This window comes from Acartia tonsa, chromosome 9 (assembly GCF_053477335.1).
Source record: "Acartia tonsa isolate MP-2025a chromosome 9, ASM5347733v1, whole genome shotgun sequence".
NCBI classification, from domain to species: Eukaryota; Metazoa; Arthropoda; class Copepoda; order Calanoida; family Acartiidae; genus Acartia; species Acartia tonsa.
The window spans coordinates 41,785,489-41,813,410 of record NC_137268.1 but is presented as its reverse complement, the minus strand read 5'-3'; the positions used below and the strand labels follow the sequence as shown (position 1 = coordinate 41,813,410).

The window sequence follows — 27,922 nt, the reverse complement described above, 5'->3', positions numbered from 1 at the left end:
GAGGTATGAGGTTTTTGTGTGTTAGTGCAGGGTTAGACTTAAAGAAAAAACTCTATGGCCTCTATGTTAAGCACTTTGATTGAAATCATGAATATATGCACTCATTTTACTTTTCCTACAAAGTCTTTTTCATGTTCTCTAATTAATTACATTTACTAAGTGATGAATATTTTTTTGGTGAATCATAGTTTAATGTTCTATTTTCGTCTCAATTATTGGTAACGTGATTTATGTAAGTTAATTATAGAAATTTAAAAACGTGTTCTTTTCATGAAAGGAAGTTTGATTAGCTATCAAATGTTGATATTTCTGTGGTATTTGATAAATAAATATTTATAATATTATGATAAGACATTTTACTTTGTGTTAATCCTTACTGTACAATCATAATGTTAGTTAAATTTTTTAGTTTCATATGATGTGTAGTTATTCATCGCATCGTTTTCCACGAATATTTAAATAGATTTATTTCATTTTCCTTTTTTGGAGCAGAAAAAGTTAAATTTATTATTTTTATTTCAGAAAAAAAAGTTAAAATACAATGGGCTGTTGCCAGAAGTCGGTGAAATACAGTTTGTTCTTCACAAATTTTCTAGTCTTTGTAAGTATTTTCACATTTTATTCCTGGGTTTGTCCCACTGTGAACTGCAAGAAAAATCCACACTTTTGCAGAGAAGCTATTCTATAAATCTCTTCTTCTGTCCGTCCAATATGATTTTCTAAGGAGCTATTAAAGCTAAACTCCTGATTTGTTATTTGCAGATTACACTTTTTAAAGAGCATCCATTATACAACTTACTTTTATCCTCGGTTCGTTGTTATAAAAGACAAAATTATAACAAGGTTTCGTGATTTTTATCATTCTTTTACCATTTATTCTTTCTCTCTCTCTTTTTTTACGACCACTGAACATTTGCTCTATAACTCAACCGTCGTTGGTCATTTTAGGACTTTTAAAAGCGTTGCTACTTTTCAATTATTTCAATTTGATACCGTAAAAGCACAATGACTCTATAACAAGGGTATATTATGCACGTTCTATGTCCCTCATATATCTTAAAACTTAAAAAAATATACAACGGATTGTGTAAAATATCTAAAAATTAATGATTAATTTGTAATTTTATAGTGTTGCTGAGTTATATGTTAATGTAGTTGCTCTTGTTTTTTTGTTTCCTTAACCTTATCAAGTTTAAATTAAAACATATGTACATATTTTAATTAATAATAATTAACATTATTGTAAGGTTAATTGTCTAGACTTTCTAAAAAAAACAATTTATTAATAAACGTTTACTCAAATCTATTCAAATTATGGATATAGAATATACTACACGGGACCTTTTTGAGGCTTCCCTAAAAAGGAGAACTTAATCAATTCATTAGTTATTGTAATATTAAGCCTTAGACAAAAACTTACTACTTTGATCAACCCCCTAAGAAAATAGCTTAAAACCATCACAGGACCAGTAGGTATATTCTCTGAAGAGTAGAGCCCAATCGATTCAGTGGTTACTGAGATCTTAAGCTTCAGACGGACTGACAGACATCGTTCTACTTTGTATTATAGATATTATGGGGTATTGAAAATTACTGGAAAAGTATAAAGTATTGACATTTATTATTTGTTTAAGCCTAGATACATGTCCTTATCATTTTCAAACATTAAGGATAGGACACGGGAATATTATATTTAACAATGAAAAATCATTACGGACAAATTTTCATTATTGACACATTAAAGTAATACAATAGAGGGGGCACGAGCAATATGCAACTCTACCCAAGGGGGGAGCTCTCTGAGCCGACTTTCAATTGGATCTTTGAATATCAACCATTAGCGTCGGAAACACATCCAAGTCACTACAAAACAGCAGAAAGCAATTTGCTTGCAGTGAAAGGTCCTTACCACTTGGGCCAGTAGTTGTCTGGGTCATACATATCTAAACTTATACATTTAGTGCTGTGATATTGCACCTAAAGAACACTTATTTTACTCCCAGATTTACCTCAATTATTAATTAATCGGTGGTTTCCCACAAATTGCATAGTCGAGCACAGAACATTCCTCTCTCCTTATTTTGAATTAAATTGTAAATGAGGGTCACTGAGGGGGGGGGGGCAGACTAGGTTAGGTTATATTGGGTACAGGGTAGTCACGCTGGGTTAGTGCTGCCCGCATGGGTCATTCTTTTACAATATCTTAATCAACTGATATTTATTAACAGAAAAGATGGAGGCTAATTACAATTTTTATTTAAATGTCATTTCCTTATCCTTGATAAAATAAATAAAAGAATATCACTTGCTTACGTCATACACAAACAACTTTTTTGTGGTACATTTTTTTGTGTTAATGTATGCTAACATTTGAAAAGGAATTTATACAATATACAAGGTTTCAAGAGCAATAATAAGGGTGGGGGGGGGTTAAATGTAACCATCTCGTAATCAGTGAGCAAATGGCACTTAGAATTCGAATTTCCATCTGAAATGTTGCATGAGTAATCCTTGGTAGGTCTATTTCCCCTAAATCGAACAAAAAGTTGAAAAAGTAACGGCTAACGGATTGCGGCTCAGCCGTTTTGCAAATTTTTTGATATCTTTATTGCAAATTAGTCACGAAACCTATCTCCACATAATACTCTTTTCCACTCCAAAACGCTATCAAACGGTTCTAGACGGTAGCTGTTGGTACTAGAAGTTTTGAAGAAGTTTTTGTTATGCTTATACAACAATTTAATCTTCCCCAAAACCTTATTATTATTTGTAGTTATAGTTTATTTAATCTCTTGCGTGTCGTAATTATCATCAATTTAGAAAAATGCAAAGGGGTAGTTTCACGAAATGCATTTAAACTTAGATTTAGTGAACTGCATCCTGCATTTCCTGTTCAATGGTTTGAACAACACTAATGGGGCATATATTTGAAAAATTTTAGTTCTACACCATGTAGTATAAAAAATATCAAGACTTGGTATGCAATGTATAATATAGCTGACTTATTTCCCCAAAAACAACATGACGACTAATTTAGTCATGTCTTAATTGTTTGTTATTTAATGTAGAAAAAAAATATATATTTGATGGTATACTTGTAACATATGCTAGAAATAATTTTTCTGAAATGCACTTCATGCAACTATCCCTTTTTATTGAAATGGTATTGAATTTAATTTTTTAAAGGTATTGGGACTGGTAACCCTTGGTTTTGGAATCTGGGTCTTGGTGGATAAACCATCTTTCTTAGATCTGTTTTCTTCAGTAAGTATATTTCATTAGTGAGGCTATTATATAATCCCCTTATTCTGGTCGTCCGTACGTCATTCTGTTACTTTTGTTTAAGGATAGACTTTTGTTTCAATTGTAGAAAATTAGACTTAGAAAGTTTTTGGAAGCAAGATAAGGAAAGATTAGATTAACGTACAAGCTCTATAATTAGAACAAAAAAGATAAGATTGTTTTCTAAGTTTATTTGTTCATGAGCGGCGTAATTAAACATTTTTATATGATTCAAAGGCACAGCAACTCCATAACGTGGGTATGTCTTGCTGACTTATTTTTCTACCCACCTACAACCATCCGATTTTTTATGGCTTGATTTTGTATTTATTTGACTATTTGTATTTTCTCTTATACTTTGTTTAAAGGTGGATGTATAACTTTTTAAAAGCCATCATAACGTAATTAAGCTTTGGAAAAATTTACAGCATTGGGCTTGTCGTTTTTAGCTGTTCTAATGTATTATGACGTAAAGTATCGTTGATGGATCAATCTATAAATGATCATTTACCGCCCTGATTGTTTTGGGATTATCAGTTGATGTTGATTAAAACATCGTTTCTTCACATTTTTTTACTACAATAAAGTATCCTTGGTAATCCTCTTACTACTATGTGAGTTTATTTGCGATTTGCTTTTGTTTCTAAGGGTGAAACTTACGCCTACCTTCCTTCCCAATTTTCAAAATAACAAGCATATCAATTTCACCATATATTTGTGTGATGTGATCAATCTGGTAATTTTAATTTATTGTAGGCACAGGATATCCTGAACGAGAATGACATTGGTGATACAAGCAGTTTTGAGATTGGTGTATATGCTGGGGCTCCCATCATACTCATTGTTGTAGCTGTTCTAACCTCACTCATTGCCTTCTTTGGCTGCTGCGGAGCTGTTAAGGTAACTGTTGTCATCTTTTTGAGCAGCTGAAAAGCTGCTTTTAGAATGATCCATTATAAAAGTAAAAGGATGGACAACTGTCAGTAGCAAAAGATTTCGAAAACCGCTGAACCAATATGATTTATCTTTACATTTTAGCTTCACATAGGCAAGGTCCAGTGAAGGTTTATAACTATTTTGAGTAAGAAATCGCCCCCAGAAAATGTGGAGGGGGGGGGGGGCGTCCTAAAATATATTTTTACTTATCACAACTAAAATTGGAATTGTAGAAAAGGATATTGAAAAATAATATTTAATTCTGATTAATCTAATATTCTTACTACTGATTTTAAAAAGTTTACAAACAATTTCTCTTAACAACGTGGTCAACTATGTATTCTAGGAGAACAAATGTATGTTGATCACCTACTTCATCATTCTCTTGGCCATCTTCATTGCCTGCATTGTCGGAGCTGTTTTTGTTAACCAGGTTAGTTTAGAATAGTATTATAAAACAGCTTTCCTCAGATATAAAAATATAAAATTATAGGATCAAAACCAGTTCTGTTAGCCACAAGGGTCAAATGGCTAACAAAACAGGTATTGATTTTATGATTATTATTTAAATTTTCGTGGAAAATTGTCTGTAATATGATGCTATACATGATTTTTCACTATGGCTGGTGCTCTGTCATAGATTTAGATTCTACATTTCATAAATGTTTCAACTTAACGATTTAAAACTTAAATAGGATAATTTACCATCATTAGCGGCTTCACTCTTGAATGCTAGTTAAAATTTTATATGAAATTAACTAAAACACAACTTTTTCAGGGTAAGTTTGAAGATGAAATCAAGAAGCCACTGAATGAGGCTGTTGTTAAATATAATGTAAGTATTTTTAAAATATGAATTTTATAATCCTTTAACTTTGTCCGTAGCACAATGGGGGAAAAGCGACTTTCTCAGTTGCGATACAGATAGGCAGCTGATTTTTTTGGTTAAGTTACCCCGCTTTTATGATGGAAAATTAAGATCGTGGAAAGAAAACGAAGTAGCGGTTTCGTAGTATCTTTATACTAGCTTTTCTCCCATTTCAAGCTCCTGCGGGGGCTCTAACTCTGCGTGGCAATCATAAACATTTACAAAATTGTGTTGTATTGTCTTATTCGCTGAATCAAACAAGTTGGGTACTTTTTAAAATTTTGTCAAAAGTTTTCATTCAATAATTTTTATCCGCAGATGGGGTGATTTTGATTGTTATCATTATATCAGTTATCGTCAATTGTCTTATCAATAAATACCAAGTTTTCTTGAATAATAAAATAAAATGTTTACAGGACTCTCCTGTTGATGATTCTAAGGATGCCGCTTTCAAGACTATCTTCAACGAAGTTCAAGCTGAGGTAAATAGTTTTTACAAGCCTATTAAGCACTGAACCCCCCATCCCCAATTTAAAAACAATGATTCTAGTGAATAGTGCATTGCTTAAAAATAACCTAGTAGTTTATGATTTGTCATTTGTATCGCAGCTACTCTATAGACCTTTGCATATTTCAGTTGCGTTGCTGTGGAGTTGAACAGGCTGCAGATTGGAAAACAGCTGATAAACCAAACTGGGACCAAGCTGGTAGGGTTTTTTTTTTATAATATAACTCTTATTATGAAATAAATTAAAACAAAACAAGAAAACATAAAATAAAATGTTAATGTTAGATATTGATATTTCGGGAAAAACAAAACAAAAAGCCTCATAAAACAAAGCGGCACTTAAGGGGGGATAGTCAGAAATATACCTTCAATTTCAGTTAAAAAAAATAATAATAAACAAAACTGGTTTTGGAGGGGGTGGGGGAGGTGGTGGTAATTTTTCTAAGGCAATTTCTCATGGGGTGTTCTCTGGGGAAAGTACCCAACCTCAGAATAGTTATAAACCTTCCATGGTCCTATAGTAAGCTTCAATGTAAAGGGAGAAACCACTGTCCAGAGTTTAGCAAGATCCTTTATACAGACGAACATTTAAAGGTTTCAGTAAATAACATCGTATTTGTTGAAAACTTTATTTTCTGATGATTTATTTCAGATGCTAACAAAACGAGTTCCTTTACACTAAGACGAGCAGCATAAGGATTTAGTAAACATTTAGGCCAGGGGGTTGTAATAATTGAGTGGATTCCATGAGAATTGCGAATCAGCAAGCTTACCAATCTATGATTGGCCAAAGGATTCTCACCTCAAATCTCCATGTGTATAAAAAATTCGTAACTTCAGAGAAAAGTAAAATTTAGTAAAAGGCATCTAGTTCTTAATTCTTTTATTTTCTGATGAATGATTTTAGATGCTAACAAGCCAGCTGGATGTTGTAAGTGGTCCAGAGGACAGGATACTGAAAATACTGCTGATCAAATTAAGGTACAATCATTCCTAATAAAGCATTAATTGATAAAAAATATTCAATACTAGCAGCTATGCCCCTAGAGGTTTCTGGGGGCAATTTAGGAAAGGTGTATCAGTCGACCCTCATTTTCAGATTTTAGAAAATTAAATGAAATTTTCTTAAGGGAGGGGGGGGGGGAGGTGTTGATTTTTTTTCTTTGGCATATCCTCTTGAAATAGTTGACGTTAGAAGTACAAAATTCCCTACAATGCAATGTAAACCTTACAGCAACAAAAATTCCATGCATATAATGAAAATTTTATTATAGATTGAAATTATTTTATTTTAGGAATGCAGAAAGGCTGATTACACCATGACAGAAAAATACTACTTTAAGGTACCATATTTTCATCATATGAAAAGTAGTAATATAATTTAGTTGCAGAGCTACTATGTTTTCAAGTAGGTCTCTCATGTCAGAGGTGGATCCTTTTTTTAAAAATCTTTTGGCTCACTGGCTCCCTAAAATCAGTTATGGTCGCAGTGAGACAAAATTATCCCCACCTAATTTTTAGCGACCCTCACTGGTTTTAGTTAGTCAGTTAGCCAAAAGGTTTTTTTGAGAATCCACCTCAGTTTAATAGATACCCTATTTTTAAAAATAGAAATAGATATACGAAAAAACCTTTTTGTATCTGTATGAGCTATCGAAAATAAATGAAATATTTTTTCTTTTTAGCTTGACGGATTATTTTGTTTGACAGCCCCTCTAGGGTAATAAATCTAATAACACAAGGGAGGGAGTAGACAATGGGCTGTTTACTACACTAATCCTCAAAGTTTTATTTAAACGTTTTCTTATTCGTTGGCTTAAGAACTTTGGGGACTTTTATTGAATTTATGGTTGATTCAACAAGTTGAGTATCCATTGTTTTAAATACTAATTGTAATCTACAGAAGGTGTAATTTTGTGTATCGTCATTGGTGATATAAATCAATTAATCGGCCATTTATGATTTAGATGTTTCCGATGCCTTTACAGACCAAATAAACAAGCAACAAGATAATAGATCTAATAACATACTTGTTTAGGGATATTATGATGCCTTTACAGACCAAATAAACAAGCAACTAGATAATAAATCTAATAACATACTTGTTTAGGGATATTATGATGCCTTTACAGACCAAATAAACAAACAACTAGATAATAGATCTAATAACATACTTGTTTAGGGATATTATGATGCCTTTACAGACCAAATAAACAAGCAACTAGATAATAAATCTAATAACATACTTGTTTAGGGATGTTATGATGCCTTTACTGACCAAATAAACAAGCAACTAGATTATAGATCTAATAACATACTTGTTTAGGGATGTTATGATGCCTTTACAGAACTAATAAACAAACAACTAGATAATAGATCTAATAACATACTTGTTTAGGGATGTTATGATGCCTTTACAGACCAAATAAACAAGCAACTAGATAATAGATCTAATAACATACTTGTTTAGGGATGTTATGATGCCTGTACAGACCAAATAAACAAGCAACTAGATAATAAATCTAATAACATACTTGTTTAGGGATATTATGATGCCTTTACAGACCAAATAAACAAGCAACTAGATAATAAATCTAATAACATACTTGTTTAGGGATATTATGATGCCTTTACAGACCAAATAAACAAACAACTAGATAATAGATCTAATAACATACTTGTTTAGGGATATTATGATGCCTTTACAGACCAAATAAACAAGCAACTAGATAATAAATCTAATAACATACTTGTTTAGGGATGTTATGATGCCTTTACTGACCAAATAAACAAGCAACTAGATTATAGATCTAATAACATACTTGTTTAGGGATGTTATGATGCCTTTACAGAACAAATAAACAAACAACTAGATTATAGATCTAATAACATACTTGTTTAGGGATGTTATGATGCCTTTACAGAACAAATAAACAAACAACTAGATAATAGATCTAATAACATACTTGTTTAGGGATGTTATGATGCCTTTACAGACCAAATAAACAAGCAACTAGATAATAGATCTAATAACATACTTGTTTAGGGATGTTATGATGCCTGTACAGACCAAATAAACAAGCAACAAGATAATTTATTTAATAACATACTTGTTTAGGGATGTTATGATGCCTTTATAGAACAAATGAACAAGCAACAAGATAATATATCTAATAACATACTTGTTTATGGATGTTATGATGCCTTTACAGACCAAATAAACAAGCAATTAAATAATAGATCTAATAACATACTTGTTTAGGGATGTTATGATGCCTTTACAGACCAAATAAACAAGCAACAAGATAATAGATCTAATAACATACTTGTTTAGGGATGTTATGATGCCTTTACTGACCAAATAAACAAGCAACAAGACAAGATATTCGCAGCAGCTATTGCTACAATTGTTGTCATGGTAAGTCAAAGAATAGTTATCCATCACATCGTATTTCTATATTAAAGTGAAAAAGTATAAGATTAAAACCAGTTTTGTTATCCCCGAGGACCGACGGCCTTAGCTAAAAATATTGGTTCTAATCCAGCGGATTTTAAAACTGTGCCTCTCAATATTTAGTCCACTCAAAATTACGGGTTTTATTCATATTGAGCATTATTTCTTGTACATTAATATGTCCAAAATGCTAATTTTAGTCTTTATTTTATAAAGTTTATTTTCAATCTGGGGTCTGGTACTCAAAGTTTTATAACCACGTTTCTTATAAGTTGTTTTAAAAACCTTGAGCACCCTTTATGAATTTGATAGGTTGGTTCAAAACTAGGATTGTCCAGACTTTTCAACAAATATTTTTAATCTATAGAAGTGGTTGTTTTGTTAACACCATTGGGAATATTTTACATGATTTATTTTTATTATTTTTCAGTTCTTGAACATGTTGTGCGCCTTTGCCCTGTGCACAATGGCAGAATAAGCTCCGGGGACCAACAGACCAAACTCCGGGGACCAACAGACCAAACTCCGGGGACTAACAGACTAAACTCCGGGGACCAACAGACCAAATACCAAAGGAGTATAGGTCCTAGACAAACCATATCTACCTGTTAAGTAATTGTGTCAAATGTATTATATGTATTTTTACACCTTAATTTTCTAATTTTTAACGCTATATAAGAATAATTTTTAAAATTGTTTCATACGAAAACGACTTTTAATATGATATTTTTTTGGCAAATTATAAAAAAATTCTTTTAAAAATATAATCATATATTAAATTAATAAAGTAAAATAATTGTTTATTTGATTTTCTTATGACTGAAATAGTGAAACTATTCTAAATAAGTGTGTTGTCCGTCTTATTGAAGTGACCAGGCAGGATGATTTAGGCTAGTTGCGCTTCTTTGCAAATGGGTTATTCTTGTTATTAAATATTTTGTATGAAATTATGGATGAATTTTTGTGTGTGATCAGATTCCTTGCTCAAATCAGGGAGTAAGGGAGGGGACAATGGGCAATTAATTCAATATAAGAGTTATCAAAGAAAGGGCATGAAATCCAGTTTAATCCAATAAATTTGTAGGAAATTATAAAGGGATTGTTAATTGAATAATAGATTTCCATAGCGTCATGTAAAGTGAAATCACAACTTGTTTTTGATGAAATATATTGAGGTTTTAAGGTGTGATTTTTATATTACAAGATTATTGGACCCGGCCAGCTGCTAGCAAGAATATGACTGCCCCTTTTTATTTTGTTTATTTCCCTTGCCCCTTGCCCCCACTTCCCTTCTCCCTTCTCCCCGTCTGCTACATTCCAAACTAACACAACGAGTAGTTATTTCCCTTGCCCCCACTTCCCTTATCCCTTCTCCCCGTCTGCAATATTCAAAACATACACAACGAGTAGCGGCATTTCATGCGCAAGTCCCCAAACTCAGTCAGAAACTGCTAAATTGTTGCACATTCCCTTTAAGCCAGTCCCCAAAGTTTGAGACTCCTAAAATTTGAATATTCGATCCATTATCCCCTCCCTTACTCCCTGGCTCAAATACAAATCCATGAAATCTATGAATCTATATGTTAATCCTGCTTAACCCTGCCTATCCAGAGATAGCCTGTGCTGTGTTTCATTCTATAGCGTAGCAGCTCTATAACTTATTACTTTAAAGCGTAGCTTTTCTGCGATTGCCTTGTCAGACTGAACGTTTCCACGAAGCTTAAATCCTACCGTCACTTTGATATTACTTTTTCACAACATGAAATTCTTCTAGTTAGTAATTGTTCGCTTGTTTCTCTGATTTGGCGTGCTTCGCTTTCATGGATATTCCTATTCTTGTTTTAGAATTATTTCAACAAAAATAATTTATAAAAAGACAAAAATTAAATATCATAAGTTTATTAAACATACACTTACTTAATATAAGATTTTATAAATATATTTAAATTATAGAATAATTAGCATTTTTATATAGAAAAACTCTAAATACATTTTCTAAATATTAAATCATTAAATATTAAAACCTTTAAATCCGAAGATAACATTTTTTAATTTTAAATTTCTTAACTCGTTTATATTAAAATTAAAAAAAAACATTTTCTGGTAAAATAATATTAATTATATCTAGCTTGAAATAGAGATCAAGGGAACAGGATTCTGACAAACAATATTTATTAAAAATATCAAAAAAAACACTTCCTCCCTCCCGCCTTCTTATCCACCTCCATTTAGTTACAGCACAAAACAACTTTTACACCAATATTACGATATTATTAGATCTCAAATGGAATTAATTTGTTGAATCACGGCCCTTGCTTGAAATATTTGTTGTTATGTTGTACTATGCTCTTTTTAGAATTCCATATCTCCGCCGAAATCCATATCGCCTCCGCCAAAGTCCATGTCTCCGCCATAATCGTCCATTTCGCCTCCATAATCTCCGCCAAAATCTCCACCCATGTCAGGTTCTTAAATATAAAGATATCTTGAGGGATAAGACCATGGATAATACAATGGATAATAAATTGTTATTTACACATCCACAATAGTGTGATCAGTAAGTAGCAATTTGAACAGACATACATGTGAATTGAAGAATTGAAGCTAAATGTACACGTTAACATTAAAAGCTCATTGAAGTCTTCGCCAAAAATATCTTTTTTATCAGCTCAGAATATTTCGTTGGACACGATGTTCCCAATACCATAAAATACAGACAGGTCCTATTAAGGACAAGAGACAAAATAACCTACTTTATTTTTTAGTTTGTATTGATATATTCTAGAGTAGTTAGTTGTTATGTCTTATAATTGTGCTACAGAATAGAACCAAACAGTTGACAGTTGAAGATTTGCACACAAACAAGGATGACAACATCTATAATATCGAAGCTCTGTAACGGTAAGACAAACAAACATTAATTTTGTAGTGTCTGAACTGAATAAGCAGAATATAGACGTACGAACTTTATATTAACAATTATAGAGTCCTAATCGTACCTAACTATTGTAGTAATCATTATGCAAAGTTTGCAATCAATTGGAGAATTCTAAAATGTCAAAATCAATGAAAAAGCTAACTGTTAATGACGGACTGACCCTAATTATAGAAAAGCTCAGCGTTAAAAAAGTCTAACCTTGATCATAATAGCCAGGATCCACAAATTGTTCTGTAAAATAAATACTTAGATAAATATTAGTGCAACAAACAATCTATTTTCCTTTTGATTTATGCTTTTACCTTGATTGTTAAATAACCCTTATTTCGATAAACAAAATTACCCCTATATACTATAGAATAAGTTAAAACTTTAGACACTTCTGGCTTGAAGCCAACCAATCAATAGTTGGTAAAAAGTACACAATTAAAAAAAAAATCAAATAAGATAACGTGGTTATAAAGTGGCAGTTAAATTTACAGTCCCTTCCCTCCCTGAGGTTATAATATTTTGATTGTTTAAGGGTAGCTAAGTATTCTTTCCTTGAGGGGGCTGAAATTGGTCATATTGCTCTGGAGGGGGTTGAAATTGGTCATATTGCTCTGGAGGGGGCTGAAATTGGTCATATTGCTCTGGAGGGGGTTGAAATTGCTCTTGGGGCTCTGGGATGGGTTCAAATTGTTCCTGGGAGGGTTCTTGCGGGGGTTGAATTGGTTCTTGAGAAAATTGTTCCTGGGTGGGTTCCTCGGGGGCTTGGATTGGTTCTAATAGTAAAATACTTAATGCGTATCATTAAAACCCATTTTCTTTTTTTTACTTAGGGAGTTTTTGTAAATACTTTATAAATTTAAAATATGATGCAGGTTAAGTACTAATAAAAATATGCATTTTAATAGCTTAGCTGCGATAAATTAACATATTTTAATTTAATTTTTAATTTTAGAGCAATAATAAAAATTTATTCTCATAAAAATATGAAACAAACAACAATAGCATATTATTCATTGTCTCGTAGCCGACATGAATTCAATTTGTATTCCTTTTAGAATTGAAAAGTATGAAACTTTGAATAAAAGATATGTGCATTTTACTATACATAAACATTAAACAAGGATGACAACATAGTTGAAAATAAAAAATCTATTGCATGACCGATAGTTCGACGGACCCAGTTAATAATTTACTAAATATTTATTGGTCCAGCCATCTACACAAAAAATCAGCCGGTTATCTTGAAGAGCAGCAAGAAATTTCCTCAACCGTTCCTTGCAAACGGACATTTCAAATTTAAAAGTAGTGTCGCTACTAAAAATGTTGTTTTACTAAAAAAGATTTAATTTAAGTATTTATTCCTTGAGGCATTTGAGGTGGTTGTTCTGGTACTCCTGGCAGCGCATCTGATCCTGCAGCATTCGGATCCTGAAAAAATAAATTTAAAAATATAGATGTATAACCAGACAACTACCTGGAACCCTAAGAAATGCAAAATAATTAACCTCAGGATGTAAGCAAAGAATGAGCTGCTTATTACACTAGTCCCCAAAGTTTTTTAATAACGTCCTCTTATTCGTAAGCATAACAAGTTTGGGTACATTTATTTAATTTTTATTGGTAAGTTCATGAAGTTATGTGTCCAAACGTTTTAACCACTAACTGAAATAAGGTTATTTTCTTCTAACATCATTGGGGATGTACATCAGTTCATCGGCCATTGTCTTATCACTTTAGATCCCTGGATTTAACCGAAGAATGTTATTGGACAGAACAGACAAACAAGCAGATCGTCATATTTTTTGAAGTTTTTTAGTTTTTTGTCTGTTAAGGCTATAAATGGTGTAACATTATCAAAATAATTTTAAATGGATAGAAATGATTTGAAAAAGTGTTTATTTACCTAATCTATGAATAATCTAAAAAAACGTGTATAAACTAAGTGCAAACTGACAAATCTTATTGCCAATATTTCCATTCTAACTTTGAACACGATTACTATCCGCTGGATTCGAATCGGTTCTTAGTTATACTGACAAATCATGTATAACATCGTATTACAGAAATTTTCCACGAATATTAAAATAAAAATCATAAATTTATTTTGATAGTTCGGCCCCTCAGGGCTAACAAAACGGGTTTTGATCTTATAATTTTTCATGTTTTAATCCGCGGAAATAAGACGCGATCGAAAATCATTCTGATTTAATTATCACCTGTCCATAATAGTAGTTATTGACAGTTTCATTATTAGTCACATTTTCTGATGTATTTGTCTCATTGTTGTAAAATCCACCTCTTCCGCCCAAACCACCACCAAAGCCCCCAAATCCGCCACCTATCCCTAACCCGCCGCCCATACCCCAACCTCCGCCGAGGCCATAGCCCAGAAGACCGCCAGCTAGCATCCCGGTCCCGAAACCAGTGCCAAAACCTGGTCCCGAATCCCTAAATGTTCGAGAATAGTTATTTATCGTATCGTATTATAAACAGCTTTAAGAGGATATTAAGATGTACAATTAAAAGATTTAAACCAGTTTATTAGCCCCGTGATGCCGAAGTTAAGGATTAACAAAGCTGGTTTAGATATAATGAAATTTTTATATTCGTAGAAAACAAGATATAATACGAGACTATACATGATGGTTAGAAACGGTTCTAATCCAGCCGATAATTAAATTTCGACATGTCAAATACTTTGTTTAGGTCAAGGTGCCACTAATTACAACGAAATATTTGAATACGAATTAACTTATTTGCAAGTATAAACTAATTATTTTAAAATGCATAAAAAATAACATATCGATAATTTATTTGAATTAATTTTGGGGCTAAAAAAATATTACCTCCCTCCATACCCCCCTCCGTAGCCACCTCCCCCTCGGTCCATGATTATGGTTGTACCTCCCCCACCACCTCCATACTAAAATAGTTATTTATTTCGCATCGTAATATAAACAGCTTTCCGCGAATATAAGAATGTACAACTATATTAAAACCAGTTTTGTTAGTCCCGAGATGCCCAAGGCACGGACTAACAAAAATGGTTTTAATATTATGATTGCACATTTTTATAATCGTAGAAAACTAAATATAATACGCTACGATACATGATTTTTCAGTGTGGCTGATAACCGGTTCTTATCCACATGGTATTATTCGGTTTCGAAGCCACACTGGAAAAAAAATTCTGTTTATTTCTTGTATTTTATGTACCTATGTATATAAACTTTTTTAACATTTATGATTTTTGGTGATAGTTATGAGCAATTTTGGAAAAATATAAACCAAAAACAACACAACAGGTCATATCAAGATATAATTTGTTTTTTATTAATTTTTCTTTAATTTGATTTTTTTGGGGGGTTTCCATCAAAAGTGGTGGTCTGTGATCGACCAGACACTTAAGCGACAAAGCATTCGTGAAGATAATGTTCGAATAAAGCAAACCTGTCCATAACCAGCTCCACCTTGTGGATATCCAGGTCGGGGGGGATATTGACCCCCTTGGGGTTGTCCAGGATAAGGCGGCCTCTGCTGGGGTGGGTAGGGGGCTCCACCACCTTGTTGTGGGGGGTATGGCGCTCCTCCACCTCCAGGTTGTGGGGGGTAAGGAGCTGCCCCTGGTTGAATATCTTGAGGCGGTGCGCCAGGATTCTATAATTACACAGAAAATGAAAATAATATTCCACCAACGCACTCTAAATAATGAATAATTAATTTTTACAATAAAATGTTCAAAATAACATAATAAGGGGGGAGAAGTTCTGACACATTTGCGTAAACCTTGTGTATAGGCTTTATCTTTGGACTGAGAAGGTAGGTTATAAGAGATAAAATCATTCTTATATGATGAATTTCCCCCAGATTTAAGATCTTTTGGATGGGCCTCCAGGTTCCGGAGCTCCAGGCCTCCAGGTGGTCTCTGTACAGGTAAAAGTTAAAAATAAGATTTTTTTTTGAAGAGTTAGAGGTTAACTATTAAAACAAAATATGCTTCTTTTTGATTGTTATTCACATATTTGAAGAAATTACATACATATTTTGTCTCATAAGCTGACATCTAACTCTTAAAATTTTTTTTTTTTCATTTTTACCTGGAGCTCCGGAACCTGGAGGCCTATCCAAAAAATCTTAAATCTGGGGGAAATTCATCATATAAGAATGATTTTATCCCTAATAACCTATCCTCTCAGTCCAAAGATAAAGCCTATACACCAGGTTTACGAAAATGTGTCAGAACTTCCCCCCCCCCTTAGTGTATTTAAGCAATATGGTTATGAAACTAGTAACATAAATCACAAAAATAAAACAACAATAAAGCATTGAAATTTAAAAAAAAATCATTTAAATATTTGGAACAGCAAAATAGAGCAAGAATGAATCTAATGTACATACGGACAGACGGAAATTCAATTATAAAGTATATTTGCTGCCCAAACCAACCTGTTGTGAGTAAGGTGGGGGTTGTTGTGGTACACTTGGTTGTGCTGCAGGCGGTAGGTTTGGGTTGTAGTTTTGCTGTGGCGGTTGACCTTAAATAGATGCAGGTTAGAGTTCCAGTTTTGTTGTTGCGGTTGACCTTAAATAGGTGTAGGTTAGTGTCCCAGTTTTGTTGTTGCGGTTGACCTAAAAAGGATGTAGATTAGTGTACCAGTTTTGTTGTTGCGGTTGACCTAAAATAGATGTAGGTTAGGGTTGTAGTTTTGTTATTGCGGTTGACCTTAAATAGATGTAGGTTAGGGTTGTAGTTTTGCTGTGGAGATTGACCTAAAAAATTTGTAGGTTGGTTAGTCTGTCATTCTTTCTGTTATTCTGTTAGTCTATCTGTCTCCCTGTCGATGTATGTCTATTTTTCTGTCTGTCTGACTGTCTGTTCTTAATAAGTAACTATAATTCTATTTGTCTGTCTATATGTCTAGTTTTCTGTCTGTCTTTCGATATGTATAATCTATCTATCTAACTATATATCTAACTTTAAAGCTGTCTATATAACTATCTATCCAGCAATCTATCTATACCTGGTGGTAAAGTAGAGACTATTGCTTGAATCTAGCTTTGTAAATCTAACTATCTATATGTCTAAATATCTATCTATTCAGCTGTCTATATATCATATACATGGAGGAGGTGGTAAAGTTGAAACTATGTTTCAATCCAGCTTTGTAAATCTATCTATCTATCTAACTATTCATCTATATACCTATATATCCAGCTATCTATCTATCCTATACCTGGAGGGGGTGGTAAAGTAGAAACTATTGCTTGTATCCAGCTTTGTAAATCAGCTTCAGATCTGAAATAAAAACGAAGAATGTGAAACTTTGGCCCAGCCATTCATGAGATCTTAGCGGACAAACATTTAGACAGACAGATTTTCTACATATCCTTATAAAAGAAATAGGATGTCTGTTTGTCTATACCGAAGGATCTCGCTAACAGCTGTACTGATAAAGTTCTCCTTTACATAGTGGCTTCTCATATGTCCTGGGAAGGTTTGGAACTATTTTGGAGGAGGGAAATACCACCTTCTCAGGAGAAATAGCCTAAAAACTTTTAAAATTTTCCTACAGGGTAGCGCCAGTATCGTATAAACATGAATAAAGATCAGCTAATCTTAACAATTTTTTTCTCAAATTAGATATTTAAAATAAATAAACAAACATTTAAAGTGCCACTAGAGGCCTCTAAGGGCGTAGCCGCTGTTTTGAATATAAGATTAACTAGTATTACTGTCTAGTTTATTCTATACTAGCGGCTTCGCCCCTAGCCTCTAAGGGCTTTGCCCCAAGAGATGGTAAAAAAATGTAAGGTGAAATTAGTTTAAAAAAATATTCCACAAAGGAAATCTTCTACAAAGGACCAAGGATATTTCTTACAAAAAAAAAAAAAAAAATGGAGGGATTTTTTTTGTTTTTGGGGGGGTTGGGGGTGTCCCACCCCCCAAGAAAATAGCTTAAAACCACCAGAGGACCAATAGGTATATACCCTGAAGAGTAGAATCCAATCGGTTCAGTGGTTACCGAGATCTTAAGGGACAGACAGACGGACAGACATCAAGCTACTTTGTATTATAGATTCTATAGTATACCTTGCAATAAACCAATAGATTTTATCACTTTCTCGAGTTCCAATAGCCATTGCCTAGAGAATAAAACAATATTACTTATTAGCCTAAATTCTATTTAATTCCAAAGGTAATAGATATATAGTACGTGGATATTGTGACTGACGGCGGAATTTTTAGGTTGCTAATACAGTCAACAGCTGTTGGACAATGCGTTCCTCCATGATCAGGGGAAGGTATGGGATAAAAACAAAAGCCGTGGGGGTGATTTAGTTATATTAGATAACTAGAAAAATAATTTTCATTTGAGTAGGGGGAAATTTGGTGCAATATCCAATTGGGTATATATCCATTCATAAGGATGTAGGTAAACTTATACCTTTTTGCCATACTGTCACATTATTACTTTACAATAAATAGTTAGGACTTCCAAACAAAGGTTATGTAATTTAAGGATCCTTCGATAAAATGAGTTGTCAAAATATCAACTTAAGAATGCAGTCATAATAAAAGAGTCAGAAATAATGAAAAACATTGGATAACTTTATTGAATTATGATAGTTTGTCTAAACTTTTCAACCTATAATCTTAATCTACAGAATAGGCCAATTTTTATTAGAAAAATTGAGTATCATATAAATTTATCGACAATTGTTTTATCTATTAAGAAACCTCAGGTACAAACCAAAATATAAAATAGTTATTTATCGCATCGTATTATAAACAGCTTTCCGCGGATATAATAATGTACAACTATAAGATTAAAAACGAAGGCATTGGCTAACAAATGATTTTAATATGAATCGTAGAAAGCTGGATATAAGATACAATACATGATATTTCAGTATGGCTTAGAACTGGTTCTAATCCAGCGGATATCAATCTATTGCAAAGTCATGCTGGAAATGTTCTTACCGATTTCTTTGAGCTCGAATCTGGCCAGTCTGGTTTTTCTTTGGGGATTTTCTCCACCATTTCACCAGCACCAAATAATTCAGGTGCTAAAAAATATACATAAAATAAAATAGCTTTTGTAAAAGTAACAGGTACTCTGTCTGTGTGTGGGTCTACAAAAAAGGATCACGCTAACCACTGAACCGATATGGTTATCCTTTACAATGAAGTTTATTCTCCCTGGGAGACTACCTCCACACTCACAAGAATCACCAATAAAGATCCCCTTCCCCCTCCCCTTTTAAAAAAAGATGGATTTAATTTATGTTTTCTTGATATGAGACTCCAGGATCTCGTTGGGTCGTTTATTACACTAGTCCCTAAAGTTATATACAAATGATTTTTACTCGTTAGCTTAACAACTTTGGGGACTTTTATTAAATTTTCATTAACCGGTTCAATAATTTGAGTGTCTAAACGTTTCAACCATTAATTGTTATTTACAAAAGGGGTAATTTTGTGTATCATCATTGTAGATTTACATCAATTTATAGCTATTGTCTTATCCCTTTACATCCCTGGACTAACTGACATACCATCAGAGATTTTGATTCCTCCTCTTGGTCCTTCCCCTTCTCCTCCCCACACAAGTGTACTGTCCTAAAAAATTAAATAAATGGGGTGTTTGTATGTTTGTCTTTGTATGATATTGCAAACTTTTTTAGGAACTAGGTAGGTTTTAGGCTATTTAATAATGTTTGGATAAGCTTAATCAGCTTCTAGTTCTAAATATCTAATGGATAAATTAACAATAACTTTACAAAAATTGCTAAATGTTTGTCCATATGAAAGTTTGTGCAACTGTCTAACTGTCATTTGCATATCTGCAACAATTTTTCCAATGTGGTTCTTTTTCAGGGAAAAAATCAGGTTTTATGCTATATTCCTAATACTTCTAGTAGAACGCCTGACAAAATAGCAGTTATAACTGATATAGACGCGTTATCCCATTTGCGAGCTATCAATTCATTAGATAGACATACACATACAAACACTAATTATCCATCATGAGGTAGATAGATACACACATAAACATCCTAATACTCAATATAATTCTCCTGTAGCAGTTATACCTGATATAAAGTCATCCACACATCCTCCCATTTGTTCCCTAACCATCTTTCTAAAAGAAATTGATTAAATTGACGGATTTTTGACGAAAAAATTGCCGGATTCTCTGATTAAGCAGTGCCAAGACAAACAAGAAAAAAATATTTTCAATTTCATTAAATGGAGAGGACGTCCAAAAGGGGAGGGGGATAATAGAGTGTTTAGCTCTAACCTCTAGAAAGAAGCTTGAACGTCCTTAGGGTAGTATTTAGATTTTTTGTTTAGGTTAGGTTAGGTTACATTGAATACAGGATAGCCACACAGTATTTGGTAATAAAGAAAACCTACTCCAAACACCCTTATTTTTAATCTATTTCAAATAAAGGGGAGGGTGGCTATTAACATTTTACTAAAGGAATAATTTTACACACTCGAGTAAAACCTAACGTTCATTGTCAATTATCCTATTCCTCTATCCAATATTGTATACAACCTTACCTTTCCAATATATAAACTTTCCGCTTTTAACTTCAGTAAAGTTTTCTGAAAATAAATTTTTTTAATTTTAGGCATAATTATTCAAATTCAACTTAATTTTTGCCATATTTCATAAATTTTGGTCTCCTATCTCTTTCTTATAAAAAAAGTAACAGGATCTGTGTCTGTCTGTCTGTACTAAAGGATCTCTATAACTGCTTAACATAAATGGTTGTCCTTTACAGTGTAGCTTTTCATATTTAACTATTTTAGGGAGGGTACCGCCACCATCCTAAGAAAAATCATTTATAGAAAAATTACTCTCCCGAGTCCCCCCCCCCTAAAAAATCGGGTATAGTCCCTTTCGTGGCAACGCCCCTTAAGGGGCAATTCTTCGTATTTTCACAGTTGCTTTTTCCTATTTCTAGCCCCTGCGTGGGGCTCTAACCCTGCGGGGCAATCACCTAACCTAAAATAACCTATTAAAAGCCATTTTAAAAATACGACGAATCGCCCATTAATGGGCGTTGCCACGAAAGGGACTATACTAAAAAATTCTTCCATTTTTCTTTCTAAAACTAAAATAAAAATGATGGGGTCGAATTCAACCCCCCCACTCCCCCCAAGGGCCCCTAAAGGCCTGTAGGTGCAGAAGTCAATTAGCATTAACAAAAATTTACCTATAACAGGTACAGGTTCTTCGCTACTTCCACAATTTCCCATTTTTATATATTTCAATAATGATATGAATTTAATAATTTAATTTAGCTTTATTAGCTTTTAGAACTATACATTTTAGATATTAAAATTTAGATTCTGAAAATTTTTAAAGATAGTATGCATCAATAATCTAAAATTTATATTGTTTTTTTTATCTTTTCTAACTTAAATAGCATTTAGATATAACATTTTTAGTTATTAATATTTGACTCTGAAGTTTAAGTCATATACAAAACAAGGATGCTAAAATCCATAAGAAACGAAGTTGGTTTAACATGACCTTTAGTTATGTATATCTATTATCTACGTATGAAAAATCAAATATCTATATTCATAGCCGCTATGAAAATAAAATCGTCTAATTATTGTTATTTTGCTCGGACATACTGACCTTAGATATGAGTAGAGTTTATAAAGTAGTTTTATGATATATCATGTATGTAGAACTGACATATCAAATGTATAAATAACCTGCCTAGAGAATTATACATATCAGACCCAGTAATCGAAAGAGATGAGATGAGCAAAATGATGATTACCAAAATGTTATTTATATTAATTATTAAAGAGTTTGAACCAACCAATCAAGATCTAATAACAATTACAAATATTTGAAAGTCAATGGCAAAATTTATAGTTAACTTACAACAAACCAAAGTTTTTTTGTTTACGAATAAGAGATCAATGAACATGATTTTTAGGCACCTGCGTATTTTACAGTCCTATGTCACTTTACTCCATGTAACGGAACTAAACTTAAGTATAAAATAGCTTCGCTCTTTGAAATAACTTGATAACTAGTATTATGTATAAGTTATCACGTACTGTTTGCACCCAAATAACTTTCTCTATAGCACATACATAATTCAGCTTATAAAGGTACCTAGGATTTTGTCCAGTTAAGAATTGTAAAACTGGAACATAAAACTAAAAATGAAAGTTACATTTAACAGAAAAACGGACAAATTTATCAAGTGGTAATAATTGGTCAGCCTACACGAAAATTTCATGCATCTACATATATCTTATATAAGCCGAGAAAAATACATTTCTCTGAGGAAGTTTGTTATCCCAATATAGCATGACCGACAGCCTGACAGATAAAGTGAGTTGAATACATAATGAGCATAATTAAGGGTAATCTTAACAGAAAATTTCAGCCATCTATCTTGAATAGCAATCGAATAAATCACACATCTATAATAACATTATCTTATTTTGATATGGACCTAAAAAAAAGTTTATGATGGGGTCAGTTTTGATAACTTCTACTTGATCAAAATCTGAGGTACTCTTCTGATATACAGATAACTTTCTTCTTTAATAACATACAAGGGGAATAACTTGTTATAGAAATAACCTCTAAATATTATTGGGAGGGATATTACAATGGGGTTTAATCTATCTTCTCTTTAACTCTTTAAGTGCAAAACTTAAAACTATTGAGGGGTGAGAAAGGGATTTGGATATATTTAACTACTATTGTCATCTCCCTTCTCACAACAACGTAAATGCACTGCTACTGCTAAATGTTCTTCTACATGACATTACCCCGTTTTCATAAAATAAATTGACATTGGTTAGCAGCTTAGACATAAGTTAAGGGTGCTGTTAAGTGTTTCATAGACCAAACTGAAGTAAATTTAACTGATCATGATAACCGATGTGTGACGTCATAACATAAGTTAAAGCTAAACCAATGTTTACATCAGTGAAGACTTAACCGAAGGCGGTAAAAACAGCTTAACCAAAGCAAGCTGTCGAAATTCGTACGGGGCATTTGTACTTCAGCCTATAAAAAGTAACAACAAACAAGAAATGGGGTGGCATTAATTATGTAAATTATCAATTAGCTACGATGCTTTTGTAGATTTAAAAATAATATTTTTTAAGGAAGAAATTTTTTTTTCTCCCATTACAAACCATATCAAAACAAAGCTTTCTCGAAAAATAGAAATTACTTTTAAACCTAAAATTACTTAATGAAGAACTGCGGTCGCGTCCAGCCCCCTGCACCCCCCCCCCCCCCAAAAAAAAAATAAAAAATTAGTAAAAATCAGCATGCGCCTATTATGAAGATCTTAATTAACACGGGATTTAAAAAAAGTTTTTCATCATAAATAATATATTTATTTAACCTAAATTTTAAAAAAAATCTTTGTACTTTTTCTTTATTTTCTATACTCTTTGCATCTTTTCATTACTTATACCATTAATAAAAAAATACCAAGATATATTATGGTCTTTTATAAGACGACATTTGTCAGAAACAGGCCTTTTATGCTAATTTAAATGAATTTTAAAACGGCAACCCTGCCTTTCATCGGTTTACTACGACAGCTTATAACCTATGTTAAAAATGACGCATTGTCCACATCCGTTTATTTATGAAACCATAATAAAACTTTTGCGTTCTTCATGATTGGTAACTGAACTGAGTCCAGTAACCTAACCACACTTATTTTAGATCAGTTAGCAGCTTGTTTAAGAAAACGGACTATTGACTCACAAAAAAATATTACCATCGTTTTTACATTTACACAAATTATTTTTTAAATTGACAGTCAGAGCAAAATAAAATATTTTGTGTTATAGCCAGAGAAGGAAGGGGACACTGGTACCCAATGTAGTATAATAACCAAGCTAATTCATTGGCTTTTATTGAATTTTTATTAATGTCCAAATAGCAGTGCACAAACTTTTCGATCAATGTTTTTAATCAAAACGTTATATTATAACAACATTAAAAATCTACAAATAAAAGTTTCTTTGTAAACTTGTCAGCCGTTTTAGAAACATTAATCACGGACAAACAAACAATTTTTGCATATAGAAAAGCTTTGTTTAATATACGTCTTGCTATTTAATAAACTAAATTATTGTAATATTATAGAAACTGTATAATGTAATGTAAAAGGAAAGTAGAAGAGGTAGTAACATGAGTAGTCTAATAACTGAAGGGCTTTCTTTAGGGGGAGGGAATAGTTCCTAGGGAGTTGGGGGGGGGGGGGGGGGATTATGGTTAATAGTTTAAGTATAAGAATACTAAAAAAAATTCCTGGTAAAAGACTTGTTTTATGAAAAATAAATCTTGCTTATTACCTATAGTCCAGTTAGTAATACAGGGATGATATCGTCTAATCCCTCAAAGGAAATAAAAACACCACACAACAATTATCTTATCTATATTCTCTGAATAGACGAGCCCAGACAGCAGTTACCGAGATATTAAGCTTCAGACAGACACACAGACATACCGGACAGGTAGACAGACTGAAAGCCAGAAAGACAGACATCTACCTTTCTTTTATTATGTCTGTATGTTGGCCTGTAACGCAACGAGTTTTATATTTTAATCAATGGGTTTTGCAAGGGTTGTGTATTTCACGAGGGAATGAAAAAGGGTGAAGGTAGGCCATACCAATTTTATTCTATAGGGGCGGGTATAAGCATGCCATTAAGCTCTCCTTTCCGAAGACTTATGATTCTAAATATAAAAAAGTTTAACATATTGTGTATTGTTTTCTAATAACATGTCTCTCTCACTATTAAATTAGTTGGGAAAGCCCCCAACCTCACAGCAACGGCGGTTGCTTATATAAATATTTGATTTTGACATATTTTCATATATACATTATTCATACAATAGGGATAGGGCAAATAAAATTTTTCAGGGATACAACAAGGCTTTCACACAAAGAACCTTGTTGATCACTGATACCCCCCCCCCCTCCTCTAGAAAAAATATTTTTTTTTACATAAATTCAAAAAAAGGAAGGGAAGGATTTTTTGTTTCTTTGTAAGATTATGTTAGGTTATATTGGAAACCGAGTAGCCCCGCAGGGGTTAAAGCCCTACAAGGGTTAGGCAAAGGTAAAGAATACTTCCCTATTCTTATTTTTTCAATAGGGGGGGATATCATAACCTAAAAGACACCAAATTTGATTTAATTTAGAGAAAACAAATAAAGATCTCTTCAGTTTTTAAATCCATCTGTAGACAAAGAGTCTGGTAGCTTGTTGTTAAACAAAAATGAGGAACAGGGTCTTAAAATAAAAAAAACTATTGTTTTTAAAATTTAATGATTTTAAAACTAAATGATAAATTAAAAGCAAAATAAATGAAGATAGTAAAAGTGGCTGACTCAGATTATGACGTCAAAAAAAAATTAACCAATGAGAGGCCACTATAAATTTTACCATTGGCCAATTACAGTGTATACTGGCCTCTCATTGGTTATTTTTATTACGTCATAATCTGAGTAAGCCACTTTTACTAGCTTTTAAATAAATTAATGAAAAATTTACAACAGTCTAGGTTTCTTTATACCAACTAGGTATTTCTAACTAAATTGTTAGGTATGCTTGTAATGCATAAGTAATAAACTCCACCAAAGTAAAAATAACAAAAAAGTACAAATAAAATCATGAGGCTATTAAATAACAAGGATGACAACATTTATAAAGGGAAAGCTCTAAAATCATTAAGATGGTCAAACAAATTATTCTTATAAAGTGTCAGAACTTTATTAGCAGTAAATTAATTTATAAGTCTAAACAAAATGACATATAAATTAGTTGCAAAATTCAATTTTCATTTTTAAGATAATTATATTGACCTAGTTGTCATTATTCCAAAATCTGATAATTAAGATAATATAATCAATATATTTCAAATGGACTTACGTACTCTTAGGTAACGGTTATAGAGTTGTTACGCTTCCTAAATAGTACCTTATTAGTGTAGGAATCATCATGTCAATTTGAAACCAACAGGACAATTCTAACACGTCTTCATTTTATAAAAAGAAATAACCGTTACGGACAGGCGGACGAACTTTCCATAATTATATAAAAGCTTCGCTTTTAAAAAGATTTTATAATTTTCTTTATCACTATAAGTATAAAGAGACATGTCCCTCAATATCAAAGTAGCATGGTGTTTTTAGTCAAAATGGATTTTTAAAATGTCGTCTTTTCTACTTGATTTTTAAATCATTATTTTATTCCTAAATTTTGATGAACGTATATTTTCAAATTCGCATTAATTGCATGTTTTTTAAAAATTGTTTTTCTTCCAAAGATACAAAAATCATTTATTCAAGAGTTAACCTTTGAATTACTATGTTCTTGTTTTCCCAATTTTATTGTAAATTGATATATGATACGTGGATATATTGACAGAAGAAAGTTTATCGTAACTTTAGGTTGCTAATATGGATCTCATTTATTGGCCAGTTCGTTAATGAAATAGGAGAGTAGAGGATGGGGAAAAGTGATGGATTGGGTTTAACGGTATTTTTGCCAGCTGCGATTATTCCTTTATTAAAACACACAAAAATCTGGTGCAAAATCCAAGTATTAATATATTTATTTTATATTGTACTTTAAATTAGCGTGAAAATATATTTACAATTAGGTTTGGCTAATTTGTCTGACATTCAGCAATTATTGGATAGCCTTTAACCCTTATAAAATCAAGATCATGAACAAATAATCTGGAATAAGGTATAGCCAAAACGTGAGAAAAAAATCTTTAATAATAAAAAGATCGCCTTTTCTACGAATATTTGGTGTAATATGAGTTACTAGCGGCTTCGCCCCTAGCCTCTAGGGAATTTGCCCCAAGAGGTGATAAGGCAAAATTCGTAAAAGGACCAGGGAAATCTTCAGCAAAAAAAGGACCAACGAAATGTTCTGCAAAAAAAAGGACCAAGGAAATGTTCTGCAAAAAAAACAAAATAAACAAAAGGACCAAGGAAATGTTCTGCAAAAAAAATAAATAAAATAAAAAGATGGAGGGGGGGGGGGAATTTTTGTTTTTTTGGGGGGTTGGGGGTGTCCCACCCCCCAAGAATAGCCTAAAACCACCACAGGACCAGTAGGTATATTCCCTGACGAGTAGAATCCGATCGGTTCAGTGGTTACCGAGATCTTAAGCTTCAGACGGACGGACGGACGGACAGACAGACATCAAGCTACTATGTATTATGAGTTATAAAATGTAGAAGTATTGAGAAAAAACTCATTCTTTAACATCAAGCCATCTACCTAAAGTTAATGGATTTATTTCTAATTGGATTACCATGTACTGTTATAAATATTAAACTTGTAGCTGGCTAAAAAAACAATCCTCCCACCTATCCCTTGCCATAATATCCACGTATATTCTATAGCCATTTATACTAGCAGGCATACGGTTAAAGTGAGTTATAAAAGGAGTCAAAAGATGATCATGTGAATTTTATCAAACAATAAGCCATCTATATCTTAAAGTAATTGATTTATTATTACTTGGGTCTTACACCTGATTATCATGTACTCTACTAAACGAGAAACTTGATGAATGAACTGACCAATAAATGATATCCATATTAGCCACCTAAATTGACAACAATTTTTCCCAGGTCAAAATATCCACGAATATTGAGGCGTACATATAAAATGACTTCGAAACCGATTTTCATCTGCTGGATTAGAACCGGTTCTCAGTCATGTTAAAAGATCACGTATAACATCATATTACAGACAATTTTCCACAAATATTAAAATAAAATTATAAATTTAATACCAATTTTGTTAGCCCTGAATCTTTATTTTAATAACCGCGGAATGTTGTCTATAGTATATACGAAGCGATAGACAAATTATTCTATGTAATAAAAATAAATATAAAAA

The 27,922-nt window shown here is 32.5% G+C and overlaps 2 protein-coding genes across 5 annotated transcripts; one reads left to right on the top strand and one right to left on the bottom strand.

The window, feature by feature from the left end:
- Nucleotides 1-511: 511 nt before the first annotated feature.
- Nucleotides 512-9,849, top strand: LOC145328964 (CD82 antigen-like). Of its 3 annotated transcripts, XM_080172947.1 has the most exons (12): nt 512-601; nt 3,187-3,264; nt 4,039-4,182; nt 4,565-4,651; nt 4,997-5,053; nt 5,503-5,568; nt 5,724-5,793; nt 6,502-6,575; nt 6,890-6,937; nt 8,929-9,012; nt 9,479-9,571; nt 9,616-9,849. In XM_080172947.1, the coding sequence occupies exons 1-11, from the start codon at nt 542-544 to the stop codon at nt 9,524-9,526; spliced, it is 816 nt and encodes a 271-aa protein (XP_080029073.1). In that variant the 5' UTR covers nt 512-541; the 3' UTR covers nt 9,527-9,571; nt 9,616-9,849. The 3 variants fall into 3 exon arrangements, with proteins under 3 accessions (XP_080029073.1, XP_080029072.1, XP_080029074.1); XM_080172946.1 differs by having other exon boundaries at nt 9,479-9,849; XM_080172948.1 differs by lacking the exons at nt 8,929-9,012; nt 9,479-9,571; nt 9,616-9,849 and adding an exon at nt 7,993-8,079.
- Nucleotides 9,850-10,931: 1,082 nt separating this feature from the next.
- Nucleotides 10,932-21,343, bottom strand: LOC145328963 (uncharacterized). 2 transcript variants are annotated; one of them, XM_080172943.1, is made up of 15 exons: nt 21,206-21,343; nt 20,547-20,591; nt 20,072-20,121; nt 19,535-19,598; nt 18,960-19,045; nt 18,069-18,121; nt 17,212-17,273; nt 16,424-16,512; nt 15,428-15,634; nt 14,824-14,900; nt 14,194-14,425; nt 13,341-13,405; nt 12,531-12,752; nt 12,185-12,219; nt 10,932-11,516 (listed from the first exon to the last, which is right to left on the bottom strand). In XM_080172943.1, the coding sequence occupies exons 1-15, from the start codon at nt 21,246-21,248 to the stop codon at nt 11,401-11,403; spliced, it is 1,446 nt and encodes a 481-aa protein (XP_080029069.1). In that variant the 5' UTR covers nt 21,249-21,343; the 3' UTR covers nt 10,932-11,400. The 2 variants fall into 2 exon arrangements, with proteins under 2 accessions (XP_080029069.1, XP_080029070.1); XM_080172944.1 differs by lacking the exon at nt 12,531-12,752.
- Nucleotides 21,344-27,922: the final 6,579 nt, after the last annotated feature.

Coding starts and splice junctions, on each gene's coding strand:
- LOC145328964 (XM_080172947.1), top strand. CDS start 542: ATGGGCTGTTGCCAGAAGTCGGTGAAATACAGTTTGTTCTTCACAAAT. Junction 5,794..6,501: donor ACCAAACTGGGACCAAGCTG/GTAGGGTTTTTT, acceptor GAATGATTTTAG/ATGCTAACAAGCCAGCTGGA. Junction 9,013..9,478: donor TTGCTACAATTGTTGTCATG/GTAAGTCAAAGA, acceptor ATTATTTTTCAG/TTCTTGAACATGTTGTGCGC.
- LOC145328963 (XM_080172943.1), bottom strand. CDS start 21,248: ATGGGAAATTGTGGAAGTAGCGAAGAACCTGTACCTGTTATAG. Junction 19,046..19,534: donor AGGAATCAAAATCTCTGATG/GTATGTCAGTTA, acceptor TATATTTTTTAG/CACCTGAATTATTTGGTGCT. Junction 14,426..14,823: donor GGAGGGGGGTATGGAGGGAG/GTAATATTTTTT, acceptor TCGAACATTTAG/GGATTCGGGACCAGGTTTTG.